A 13,719-nucleotide genomic window follows, 5' to 3' on the forward strand; every position below is an offset into this window, starting at 1 on the left:
GACATTTTGATTTCAGAAAGTCATGTCTATGGAATATTTTCACTGGGGAACTCAAGGAAAAGTAACAGACTCCGTACAGGAAACCTCATTACCACCCCGGGAGTCGGGACTGTGGGGTTCTTTCCGCTGTGGTATTTAGGGAAGTGTAGTCAAGGAGCTCCCCGTAGTTTCAACACTTCCTGGAAAGTGAGACTCTGGTTAGTGTCCCTTGGCATTCGGGGAAGTGTAGTTCTGACACTTAGTTACTTGCACTTCCGCTCAGGAAGAGGAAATCTGATGAATTCTGGGAAATGTAGTCCAGACGCCCTGCGAACTCCTAGGACTTCCGTTCAGGGAGAGTTAGGTTGGGGTGTCTCTTCGGTGGGGCGGGCTTGTCAGTTCCGCGTCTTGCTGGTCCTTCCAAATTTCGTGGATTCATGCCTGGGATGCGCAATTACCTGGCAATCGACTTAGGGGAAACGAATCCTCGGCGCAGAGTGCAGGTGCGGAGGAGCAAAGGCGGCAGTGTGCCTTCTCCTAGGCGGAGCGGTTGGGGTATTCTGGAGACTGAGAGAGGACCGGCTCCCCTCGCATATCTCCTAGATTAGGAGTTTCCGTGGCTTTGGGATAACCCGTTCCGCCTCTCAACTGTCCACGCGCGCTTCTACTTCCTCACATGGGGAGTTAATCTCCCTGTGCCTCCCGTTGTGTGTGTGTGTGTGTGTTAATCTCCCTGTGCCTCCCGTTGTGTGTGTGTGTGTGTGTGTGTGTGTGTGTGTGTGTGTGTGTGTGTGTGCGCCGCTCGCTTAGTCGCTCAGTTGTGTCTGACTCTGCCATCCCATGAACTGTAGGCCTCCAGGCTCCCTGTGCCTACCGTTGTGTGTGTGTGTGTGTGTGTGTGTGTGTGTGTGCGCCGCTCGCTTAGTCGTTCAGTTGTGTCCGACTCTGCCATCCCATGAACTGTAGGCCTCCAGGCTCCTCTGTCCATGGGATTCTCCAGGCAAGAATACTCTTACCATGCCCTCCTCCAGAGGATCTTCCCAACCCAGGGATCGGACCCAGATCTCCCGCTTTGCAGGAGGAGTCTTTATCGCCTGAGCCTACCCATTACTTTTTGTTTTGGGAAGAGGTGATAGGATAAAAGTCTTAGCCGGTTCCTGGCAAATAGTGAATGGTGATTTCTCCGTGCTGTTAATATCTCAAGGAGTGGTCAGGTACCGGGTTAGCATCAGAGATCCATTTTCAGTGACCCTTACCCTTCTTTCTATCTCTGTGTGACACTGGGTCATCCTGCACCCCTTCTGACTTGGAAGAGAAGATTCCAGACTGCTCGGAGGGAAGGGAGGCTTTAACTTTTAACGAGGCCGAGGGCTCGGTCCTGGCATTTCCTAGCATTCTTTCTTTCCCCAACGTGACTTCAAAAAGAACTACAGGAGGTAGGAGTGACTCCTGGGCTACTAACTGCAAAGCTCCACGTGAGTAGGACTTGATATTTTTCTCTTACAATGACGGTTACATCAATCAGAGAATGTGTCCGATGTATAACTTGACATGGGCATTGATAATAATTAACCCTTAACCGTTAACTTCAATGAGTGAAAATGTTAGTTGCTCAGTCCTGTCCAACTCTTTGCGACCCCATAGACTGTAGCCCTTCAACCTCCCGTCCATGAAATTCTCCAGGCAAGAATACTGGAATGGGTAGCCTTTCTCTTCTCTCCAGGGGATCTTCCTGACCCAGGGATCCGATCCTGATCTTCTGCATTACAGGCAGATTGTTTACCCTCTGAGACACCAGGGAAGCCCCAGTGATGAGCTATTGCTAAGTCGCGTCAGTTGTTTCCGACTCTGTGCGACCCCATAGGTGGCAGCTCACTAGGCTCCCCCGTCCCTGGCATTCTCCAGGCAAGAACACTGGAGTGGGTTGCCATTTCCTTCTCTAATGCATGAAAGTGAAAAGTGAAAGTGAAGTTGCTCAGTCGTGTCTGACTCTTTGCGACCCCATGGACTGCAGCCCACCAGGCTCCTCCGTCCATAGGATTTTCCAGGCAAGAGTACTGGAGTGGAGTGCCATCGCCTTCTCCGCCAATGATGAGGGCTTTACACAAATAAATACATTGTGCCACACCATGACTCTGAAAAGAAATGTTGCTTTTTTCCCCTTCTGTAAAATGAGATTGATACTCAGAGTGCTGTAAATTATGTGCCCATAGTCACCCACCAAGTCAGGGGGCTCAACTGAGGTTGAAATTCAGGCAGTCAGTCCAGAGCTTGAGTTCATAGTCTTTTAGTCCTTAAGGCTTAGGAACCAGGTGGAATCAGGCATCATAGTTAGGAATTGGTCATGAAGGACCTTAAATCAAGTAAGATGGGTTTGGACTTTCCTGTGAGTTTTTAAAGTCATTGTCAACTAGTTTGTTTCCCTTGTTGTGAATAATATTTCTTATTCTTACAGACTCTTATTGTGGAGCATTCAGGAATTAAAAATTTGAGAGAAAAAATTTCTTAATTACTCATTAATCCAGGGTGTAATGATAGCAACTGTTAAGCTTCTAATATGTTTTTGCTTAGTGGGTCTTTTTGTATATTTCTCTATAAACATTTTACAGATTTTTTTTTTTTTAATCACGCCTTTCTCAATGGTTTTCCCCTTATGTGTTTAAACTATGGGAATTTCCAAGCCCTGATAAGATAGAATAAACTAATGAACTTCCATATAATTTCATAATTAGTCTTAGTATTTTCTTTTTTTTTTTTTTTAGTATTTTCATTATTGTTATTCCTATGACTGTTTTCTGAGTTTTTTAAATTTTATTTTATTTTTAAACTTTACATAATTGTATTAGTTTTGCCAAATATCAAAATGAATCCACCACAGGTATACATGTGTTCCCCATCCTGAACCCTCCTCCCTCCTCCCTCCCCATACCATCCCTCTGGGTCGTCCCAGTGCACTAGCCCCAAGCATCCAGTATGGTGCATCGAACCTGGACTGGCATCTCGTTTCATACATGATATTTTACATGTTTCAATGCCATTCTCCCAAATCTTCCCACCCTCTCCCTCTCCCATAGAGTCCATAAGACTGTTCTATACATCAGTGTCTCTTTTGCTGTCTCGTACACAGGGTTATTGTTACCATCTTTCTAAATTCCATATATATGCGTTATTATACTGTATTGGTGTTTTTCCTTCTGGCTTACTTCACTCTGTATAATAGGCTCCAGTTTCATCCATCTCATTAGAACTGATTCAAATGTTTTCTTTTTAATAGCTGAGTAATACTCCATTGTGTATATGTACCATAGCTTTCTTATCCTGTTTTCTGATTTTTAAGGCTATTTTATCTTTATATAATTTTAAACCTATGGAAAAGTTGCAAAAATATTATAAGGAGCTCTCATATACCTGTTACTCAAATTGACCAATTGTTTACATTTTGCCTATCTGCTCTGTACCTCCATCATCCAAATAACACCAGGAAGTTACTTGTATTCAATGACAGCTTATCTTAACTTTCTGCGTGAAGGAAGCCCACATAACATGAAATCAGGAGGTGTCTTGATAAGAGGGATTTCAGAAAGACTGATTGTAGAATTTTAGCATCACATACTTGGTAATGTTAGATATTATACTAAAGAATAGTGTTTTATCTAGTAGGTATCTATTAAGTTAATTGTAAGTAAGTATTGCCAGATAGCATATTGAATAATGTACTATTAAATAATCCACAGTCTTGTATTTCTTTTGTTATGTTTTTTTTAACTAAAAGTCTTCATAACTGGTTTTCCCCCCAGTTCAAAGTCCAATTTTATGCCTTAATTCGTATTTTTTGTTAATAAACATTTTACAGAATTTTTCTCATACTTTTCTTAACATTCTTTAATGTGGAATGATTCTACAACCTTTGTCTTTTTTATTCTTGATATTTTGGGGGAGTATCAGTTCAGTCGCTCAGTCGTGTCCGACTTTATGACCCCACGGACAGCATGCCAGGCTTCCCTGTCTATCACCAACTCCTGGAGCTTGCTCAAACTCATGCCATCAAGTCAGTGATGCCATCAACCATCTCATCCTCTGTCGACCCCTTCTCCTCCTGCCTTCTATCTTTCCCAGCATTAGGGTCTTTTCCAGTGAGTCGGCTCTTCTCACCAGGTGGCCAAAGTATTGGAGCTTCAGCTTCAGAATCAGTCCTTCCAATGAATATTCAGGGTTGATTTCCTTTAGGATTGACGGATTTGATCTCCTTGCTGTCCAAGGGACTCTCAAGAGCCTTCTCCAAGACCACAGTTCAAAAGCATCAATTCTTTGATGCTCAGGTTTCTTTATGGTCCAACTCTCACATCTATACATGACTACTGGAAAAACCATAGCTTTGACTAGACAGACCTTTGTCAGCAACGTAATGTCTCTGCTTTTTAATATGCTGTCTAGGTTTTGGGGGGTGTATAGAGTCAAGTTATTTTGGAGAAAGTTCTTCATTTGAGGTTCGTCTGATGTTTTCCATTTTTAAGTTCAGATTATGCATTGTTGGCAGGGATTCCACAGAAGTGGTGAGGTGTCCTTGTCACTGCAACATAGCTGGAGCCAAAGGATATCAGTATATCCCTATATTAGTAAACTCAGCTTTATTTACTAGGCTCAGGTAATGTCTGTCAGATTTATTCATTGTAAAGTTATCTTCTTTTTTTAATAAAGTTTTTTAATAGGGAGATATGTTTATTAGTTTACATTCTACTGTAAAGAGAAGCTTCTCCTTCCCTACTTATGTATTTATTCATTCATATATAAATATTAGTGTGGACTCAATCCATAAATTCATATTGCAAATCTAAATGACAGGTTGATTAATAAACACTTACTTTTACCAGCCCAAAATATGCGTATCATAGAATTCCCCCATTTCAGGTGTACAGATTAAAGATTTTTAGGAACTTTGCTCAGCAGCACAACTATCACCATAATAATCTGGAACATTTTCATTTCTGCGGTTGGATTCCTTAGTTAACCCCCATTCTCTCCCCAGATACCCGGGTACCACTAACATACTTTCCGTCTCCATAGATTTGCCTATTCTAGACATTCCATGTAAATAGAGGCATACAGTATGCAGTCTTTTGTGTCTGTCTTCTTTTGCTTGCCATAGCATTTGCAGGGTTTACCCATGTTGTAGCATAGTCAGTACTGGATTCATTTTCATTGGTGCATAGTATTCCATTGTATGAATATACCACAGTTTGTTCATTCACACATAGGCCAACATTCCAGTTGTTTCCAGTTGTAGATTATTCTGAGTAATGCTGCTATGAATGTTCATGCATTCATTCACAAGAAGCATCTGTGTGGATGAGCAGTGACCCAAGCCACTCTTTCATGTTTTTTTCTGCCTTCTCAGACTCTCAGAACTCTCTCAAGACAGTTCTGACCTCCTAGAACCTGTATAATTCAGGACTGTGCCCATCCCCAGGCATAGGAAGAAACATGACCACATTTAAGGTGAGTAGTACCTGCCTTTCTCACTTTAAAGTTCCATCTCATTGCTCAGATTGTTACATGTTTGTTTTGGGATGACTCAAGCAGAACAGGAGACACGGGAGACATTGCATTGTCCTTCTTGAGTTTTCTTTGTGTTTGTTTTTATTCTATGTGATTATTATATATTTTATGGAGTAGAAAAAAATGACTAGAAATGAATAACTCTCCCATTTCATTACTTCCCTACTGGCAAACTAACTTTTTATTTTGTATTTTCCTCATGTGCATTTATAACTGTATTTGTATTTATGGTGTACATCTAACTTTAAATTGTGACTTTGTCCCTTTAATATTATATTTTTAAATGGATACTTCACATTTGCCACTGTATTGATACACCTTTTTTTGGGGAGGGGGGCTGCCTTTTTATTTTTGACTACTTTCCACCTGTAGACATTTAGGTGGTTTACAAATTTGACTGTTCTAAGCAACACTTCAGTGACAGCTTTCTTCCATGATACCTTTTCCCCTCAAATCAGTTCTGAAAACAATGTCAGTTTTGTCCTTGATGTACTATGCATTCAATATAGAAAGAGTACATTTGATCTGTGTTGTGTTGGCTGTTTCTTAGGTAGAATATCCAAATAACGGCATGGCACAGCTCTTCTTTCTTTCTTTCTCTCTCTCTTTTTTTTGATGCACCACACAGCTTGTGGGATTTTAGTTTGTTAAAAAGATTTGGGGAGACTTCCTGGTGGTCCAGTGGCTAAGATTCCATATTCCCAATGCAGGGGGCCTGAGTTCAATCCCTGGTCAGGGAACTAGGTCCCACATACCCCAACTAAAAATTTGCATGCCGCAACTGAAACTTGGTTCAGCCAAATAAATAAATAAATTTATTTTTTTAAAATGTTGGTATAACACCAGACACATGTAATGTCCATCTTACAATCAGTGGCTACTTGAAAAGCGAAAGTGCCAGGAAGGTGGAGAGGATGAGTAGGAAGTGAGTCCAGATTCTGAGGGACTTCAGTCAGTCTGTTGCCACTGAGGAAGGAGAATCACTGAGGAAGCCACTGAGGCTGAGGAAAATCAGTGTGTGGCACTGGCATGATAGAAGAAGGGCTGGGAAGTCTACAAATTGACTGAAGTCCTTCAGAATCTGAACTTACATCTCACCCATCCTTTCTTTTCCATAGCTGCACTTCTGGGGAGGCTGAGGAAAGTCAGTGTATGGTGTTGGCAGGACAGAAGGAGACTGGGAAGTCTACACATTTCCACAGGAGCCGGAATATCTTCCCATCATCCATCTCTGCTTCTTGGCTTTGTCCCTCTTCCACTGGACACTGGTTGTAAGATTGAGCTGAGATTATTTGTTGTAGGAGGCAGTGACCTTCACGGATGTGGCTGTGACCTTCACGGAGGAGGAGTTCAGGCTGCTGGACTCGGCCCAGAAGAAGCTGTACCAGGATGTGATGCTGGAGAACTTCCGGAATCTGGTCTCAGTGGGTGAGGACAGGCACCCTTTCTTTTTAAAAAAATGTGTACTTGGCTGTCTCGAGTCTTAGTTGCAGTATGTGGAATCTAGTTCCCTGACCATGGATCAAACCCGGGCCCCCTGCATTGGGAGTGCAGAGTCTTAGTCACTGGACCCCCAGAGAGGTCCCAGGCACCTTTTCTCACAAGGTCATCTCCTTGGTTTGGCTTTGTGTCCTCAGATGTGGAAGGCTTTTGGGGTATTGAAATGGCATTTGGGGACCTGACTTTCATACCAAAGCTTTTTATCAAAATAAAATAAGGGAGAAAAATATCAGAATTTGTCAGGAAGAATGGAATACATTGCAGGAAAAACTCTGGCCAATTGTGTGAGTCATATAAAAACCAGTAAGGGGAGATTTAATGAAAATAGGCACTGGTGAGAAATTGGTTTCTGTAATACTTACTGTATTTATGTGTCCAGGTCTTGAAATATTGGTATCTTGGGGTTTTTTTGTGTGTGTGTTCCTTTTAACTTTTTGACTGCACCTTGGGCCATGAGGGATCTTAGTTCCCTGATCAGAGATCAAACCCGTGCCTCCTGCATAGAAACCCAGAGTCTTAACTGCTAGACCATCAGAGAAGTTCCAATATTTTTTCAAATAGGTCATGTTTTCTTAAAAATATTTTAATTACACTCGTTTTGACTCATTGATCAACATTAAATACAGGAGTCTTAATTTCCAGTAAATTGTACTGTTAGTGTATTCATTTTCTTTTTTTTCTGACTTTAAATTTATTTATTTTTAATTGAAGGATAATTGCTTTACAGTATTGTGTTGGTTTCTACCAAACGTCAACATGAATCAGCCACAGTGTGTTCATTTTAAATATGTTACTCTGCATGTTCACAGGGTGTCACCCCTTCAGACATGATATATTTCACTTAGAAAAGGAAAAAAGGCTTTGGGTGGTGAAGACAGCAACCCAAAGAGAAGGAAAGTCAGGTAAGAACCAGGCAGATGGGGGTCCTTAGAGAAGCCCTCCCATGTGTTTTTGCTTCTCTCCAACCCTTTGGCTGGCATCTCGTCCAAACTGCCAGACCTCTTCTTTAACACACCTTTGTACTGGTTGCCCTGCCTCGCCTATAGTCTGTTTTCCAGGTAGCAGCCAAGAGTGATGCTTAGGCAAGACTGCCATTGCTCTCTTCCAAATCTTTTATAGCTTCTTATTTTTCTTAAAGTGGCTCTGCAGTCCTCCAGGATCTGCTCATGGTCCCCCACTGTCTCTCTGATTCCTTCCTCTCGCTCCTTGTCTCCTACCCATGCTGTACACCACACCAGGCTCAGACTCGCCAGGGATGCTGTATCACCCGCGGCTGCCTGAACAAATCACTGCAAACACCATAGCTTAACACAACACACGTTGAACATCTTACACTTCGAGAGGTCAGAGGTGTGGTGTGGTTTCACTTTGGAGGTTCTGGGGGAGAATCTGTGTTTGCCTTTCCAGTGGCTCGTGGCCACCTTCCTCAAGCTTCACACCTAGTGACATCACTTTTCTCTGCCCCGTCCTCCCTTGTCACATGTCCCTCTTCTGCTCTTTTCCTGCATCATGCTTCTGCTTCATAGGAGACTTTTGATTGCATTGAGCCTCCCACTCCACCCCAAAGTAGAGGATGTACTTACATTTTAAGGTCAGCTAATCGGCAGCCTCAATTCTGTCTGAAATCTTAATTCCCCTTTGCCACATAATCTGACATAGTCTAGGCTCCAAAAATCAGGATGTGAGTTCTTTGGGGGACAGTTACTGTGATCACAGCAGATACTTCCACCTATGAGCCTTTAACTCTGCCAGACCTACTCCTCTACCTCTGGTCTTCCAACTCCCTCCCTTTCTGCCTTCAGGTCTTCGCTCAGTTCCAACATCATGAGAGAGGCCTTCTCTGACCACCCTGTGTAAAATTCCATCCTCCCTTTTCTCTCCTCTTTCTGCATCTTACTGGATCTCACAGACTTTGCTTGTTTATCACCCCTCTCTGCACTGGAGTGTGATCACCAGGAGTGTGGAGTTTTGTCTGTCTTGAGTACCCGGAGCAGCCCAGTTGTGGCAAGCATCTGTAAATATTTGTTGACTGTGTAAGTTTGATGGATGGGATAGGAGAGCTCTGTTTCTCTCAGTGTGAAGGGGATAATTATAGGTCATGTAAAAACCAGAGTGAAGGAAGGAGGTTGGAGAGCATTTTTTGTCTTTGATGATTGCCTATCTGATTACTTTCTTTTTTTTCTTCCTTTTAGTTTTTAAAATTTAATTTTCCCAGTTCCTTTTTATTTTAATTTCTTTCCTTTTTTTCTTTAATTTAAATTGAAGAATAGTTGATTTACAATGCTGTGCTAATTTCTGCTGTGCAGGAAAGTAACTCAAGAAGTTAGACTCAGTTTTTGAGGGATTTTTTTGGTAAAACATGAGCCATGGTAAGAAATGCATGCTTTGTCATAACAAAAACCTGCATTTCAGGTGTTGGAGATTTATATGTATCACTTTCATAGGTATTTCATGTGATGACCCCTTTCCTGTTGATGATGATGCTGGTTCTTTTTTCTTTTTAAATATTTATTTTTATTTACTTTATTTGGCTGCACTGGGTTTTCCAGAATGTCATATAGTTGGAATTACACAGTATGTATGCTTGTCAGATTGGCTTCTATTTAGAAACTTAGAAATATGTATTTACATTTCCTCCACATCTTTTCCTGGCTTGGTAGTACATTTCTTGTTAGCACTGAATAATATTCCATTGTGTGGAAGTACCATACTTTTTATTTATACATTTACCTGCTGAAGGGCATCTTAGTTGCTTCCAAGTTTTATTTACAAAAAAAGTTATTGCTTTCCCTTAAAGTTCTAGTTGATTCATATTTTATTATCTATATAACTTTTTTGTCTGCATCATTTACTAACTATAAAGTTTACTATTGGAGATTCTACACTGCCTTTGAATCCAATAGAAAATGTCTATAGGTGAACAGTTTGAATCTAATTATCAATTTTTCAAGTTAAATTTTTGACATCTAACTTGCACCTCATGGAGGAAGCTTGTTATGCTTAGTGGGTAGGAGCGACCTGGACCACCACTTGGTTTCCACTGGCATGCAAATCAGAGCACATGACACACAATGGAAGAGACAAACTGAACATTCTCTGGATTCACTCACGTCTCATACTCTCTCCTAAATGTGAAATCTTGAAAACAGCGAACAGAACCTTCAGTTGTCCACATCTCTGAATTTTGTGTCTTTGCAGAAGAAAAGATCCAAAGTGAGATGGAGACTATTTCAGAAGTAGGACCACATGAAGAGCTTTCCTGCTGGCAGATCTGGCGACACATTGCAAGTGACTTAACCAGGTGTCAAGACTCCAGGATAAAATGTTCTGAATTCCACCAACAATGTGACTCACCTGGCCAGAATGGGGCAGGACTATCTGTAATTCACACAGGCCAGATACCTTCTCAGTGTAATGAATGTACAAAATCTTTTGATGATCTCTCCAACTTTGACCTTCATCAACAAATTCACTCAGGAGAGAAGTCTCATACATGTTGTGAGTGTGGAAAAAGCTTCTGTTACAGCTCAGCACTTCGCATTCATCAGAGAGTGCACTCGGGAGAGAAACGCTATAAGTGTGATGAGTGTGGCAAGGAATTCAGCCAGAGTTCACAGCTGCAAATTCATCAGAAAGTCCACACTGTAGAGAAGCCATTCAGATGTGAGCAGTGTGGGAAAGGCTTCAGTCGTAGATCAACACTTACTGTTCATTGTAAATTACACACGGGAGATAAACCTTACACTTGTGACAAATGTGGAAGGGCCTTCATTCATGCTTCACATCTTCAGGAACATCAGAGAATCCACACTGGGGAGAAACCATTCAAATGTGATATATGTGGTAAGAACTTCCGCCGCAGATCAGCACTTAACAGTCATTGTATGGTCCACACTGGAGAGAAACCATACAAATGTGAGGAGTGTGGGAAATGTTTCACTTGTAGCTCAAATCTGCATATCCACCAGAGGGTCCACACAGGAGAGAAACCTTATAAATGTGAGGAGTGCAGTAAATGCTTTGTTCAACCTTCACAATTTCAGGCCCATCGGAGAATTCACACTGGAGAGAAACCATATGTATGTAAAGTGTGTGGTAAGGGCTTCATTTACAGTTCAAGTTTTCAAGCCCATCAGGGAGTCCACACAGGAGAGAAACCATACAGATGTGATGAGTGTGGGAAGAACTTCAGGATGAAAATCCATTATCAAGTTCATCTGGTCGTCCACACAGGAGAAAAACCCTATAAATGTGAGGTATGTGGGAAAGGCTTTCGTCAGAGTTCATATCTTAAAATCCATCAAAAGGCCCACAGTGTAGAGAAACCCTACAAGTGCGAGGAGTGTGGGCAGGGCTTCAATCAGAATTCACGACTTCAGATCCACCAGCTGATCCATACTGGTGAGAAACCATACAAATGCGAAGAGTGTGGGAAGGGATTCAGTCGTAGAGCAGATCTTAAAATTCACTGCAGAATCCACACTGGAGAGAAACCGTATAATTGTGAGGAGTGTGGAAAAGTCTTTAGTCAGGCATCTCATCTTCTGACCCATCAGAGAGTCCACAGTGGAGAAAAACCATTCAAATGTGAAGAGTGTGACAAGAGCTTCGGGCGGAGTTCACACCTTCAAGCCCACCAAAAAGTCCACACTGGAGAAAAGCCATTCAAATGTGAGGAGTGTGGGAAGGGCTTTAAGTGGAGCCTGAACCTCGACATGCATCAGAGGGTCCACACAGGAGAGAAACCATATAAGTGTGGGGAGTGTGGGAAACACTTCAGTCAGGCCTCAAGTCTTCAGCTTCATCAGAGTGTCCACACTGGAGAGAAGCCCTACAGATGTGATGTGTGTGGTAAAGTCTTCAGTCGGTCTTCACAGCTTCAGTATCACAGGCGTGTTCACACAGGGGAGAAACCTTACAAGTGTGAGACGTGTGGTAAGAGCTTCAGTTGGCGCTCCAATCTTGTAAGTCATCACAAAATTCATACTGGAGATATATGAAAGCAATGAGAGTGGTGAGAACATCAGGGAACTGTCAGAGGAAAGAAGTTCCACAAAATGATTGTTTCAAAAAACTCATGTGCAACCCTGAATTCTTGCAAGTGTCAGGTCTCATAGGAGGGAAGGTATTGGGTATCAAAGCAGTAGCTGAACATATCCCAGTGTTCACCAGACCACACAGCAGAAACCTCCTCTGAGTGGTACAGTAAGGGTTGCATTCAGAACTTTGACATTTGTCAGATACCACTTAGGGAGATAGCACTTAGAGAGGAAGAGTTTGGTCTTGCCTTTAATGAAAGTGTAAGTATGGGCTTGTCAAAACTGATGTCCAGGAGAATGTGAGCTCCATGAGGGCAGGCACTTGGATGCTGAATCTACACAACCTTAACATCAACTTTTGCTTGTAGGTGTGCTCAGCTCATGTATGTTAAATAAACCAAAAGGGGGAAATGTACATTATATGAAAATTGTTTCAGAGGAGGAAACCTACCAAGTAAAATTAATTCAGGAAGTGATCATTTGTTGAAGTACAGAAAACCACTTGATATTATAATCTGAAGTATTAATATGATATGAGCCTATTGCAACTGGCTCCTTGCCTCCCACAGCCTCTGTTCTCAAGTAGAGTTATTTTCTGAGGCCCTGTCTAGTTTTCCAAGGATTGTGTCTAATATAAAATTGAACTGTCTTGCAGATTTTTTTTCTGACAGTACAAACTGAAAATGTTACTAACTTTGCAACAGTAGGTAACTGTATACTTTACAATTGATTTTTTATGAGTCACTCAATGTTAAGGCAGGATTTACTGTAACATTTTGAAAATGTCACAAAAATTGTCACTAGAAAAAATTTTATTGGTCGACCTTGAACTTACTGATTTCTAATTTCCTGCATTATTATCCAGACTTTGAAATGTTTGCTTACTAAGAACTGTAGCATTTCTTCTGTCAAAACTTCTCAGGTAGAGGCTATGCCATATTTTTCATACACATCCATGAGGAAAATACCCAGGAAAATGTAGGAATTTGATAAAATTATTAAATGTAGTATTGAGGCAAGACTGACATTTATGTCCTTTGACCTATTGGTAGCAGTAAAGCATGGTTTTGGGAAAGGAGTACTTATCAGTATCTAGGTTGTATATCTCTTTGATCTCAAAATCATATAATTGAATGTTTTTGATTATGAAGTTAAAATACGAAAAAGATAAGCACCACATCAATGATGTCACTGAATTTTTTTAAAGGAAATAATTGTACAGCTGTAGGAATTTGAGTTTTACTATATTTGTATATTAATCTGAAGCCATTAAAATTATGGCAAATATAATGGCAAGAGATACACAATATGGGCTTTGAGAGGTCACAGATTGTAACCTTCAGAGTATAATCGAATCTGTGTGTGTGTGCATGTGCATGTACACATACATCTGTATGTAGACATGCATAAGATCATGTGTAAAGGGATACTCTTCCATAGTGGTTTTCCTTAGTTAGGAGCATTTTGTGGTATTTTTTTATTTTATAATTTCCTGTTATGGTTTTTTCATTGACCAGTACTATCAAAGCAGGAAATTACAATAGAATTTTTAAAAATTACTAGTAAATATCCCTTGTAGTTAACACCACATAATATGATTGTTCTATATTGTCATAAGGCATATAAAGATCAAAATTATGATAGG

The 13,719-nt window shown here is 41.1% G+C and overlaps 1 protein-coding gene across 2 annotated transcripts in view; it reads left to right on the forward strand.

The window, feature by feature from the left end:
- The first annotated feature begins 292 nt into the window (after positions 1-292).
- LOC133230715 (zinc finger protein 226-like) overlaps positions 293-13,719 on the forward strand; it is a 29,334-nt gene continuing 15,907 nt past the window's right edge. Inside the window, exons 1-5 of one of the 2 annotated variants that reach the window (XM_061388543.1) lie at positions 293-482; positions 5,375-5,475; positions 6,837-6,963; positions 7,845-7,937; positions 10,234-11,291. In XM_061388543.1, coding sequence (XP_061244527.1) covers positions 5,461-5,475; positions 6,837-6,963; positions 7,845-7,937; positions 10,234-11,291 — 1,293 coding nt within the window. In that variant the 5' untranslated portion in view covers positions 293-482; positions 5,375-5,460. The remainder of the gene's footprint in view (positions 483-5,374; positions 5,476-6,836; positions 6,964-7,844; positions 7,938-10,233; positions 11,292-13,719) is intronic. The other variant, XM_061388546.1, reaches the window with a different exon arrangement.

This window comes from Bos javanicus, chromosome 18, assembly GCF_032452875.1.
Source record: "Bos javanicus breed banteng chromosome 18, ARS-OSU_banteng_1.0, whole genome shotgun sequence".
Taxonomy (NCBI): Eukaryota; Metazoa; Chordata; class Mammalia; order Artiodactyla; family Bovidae; genus Bos; species Bos javanicus.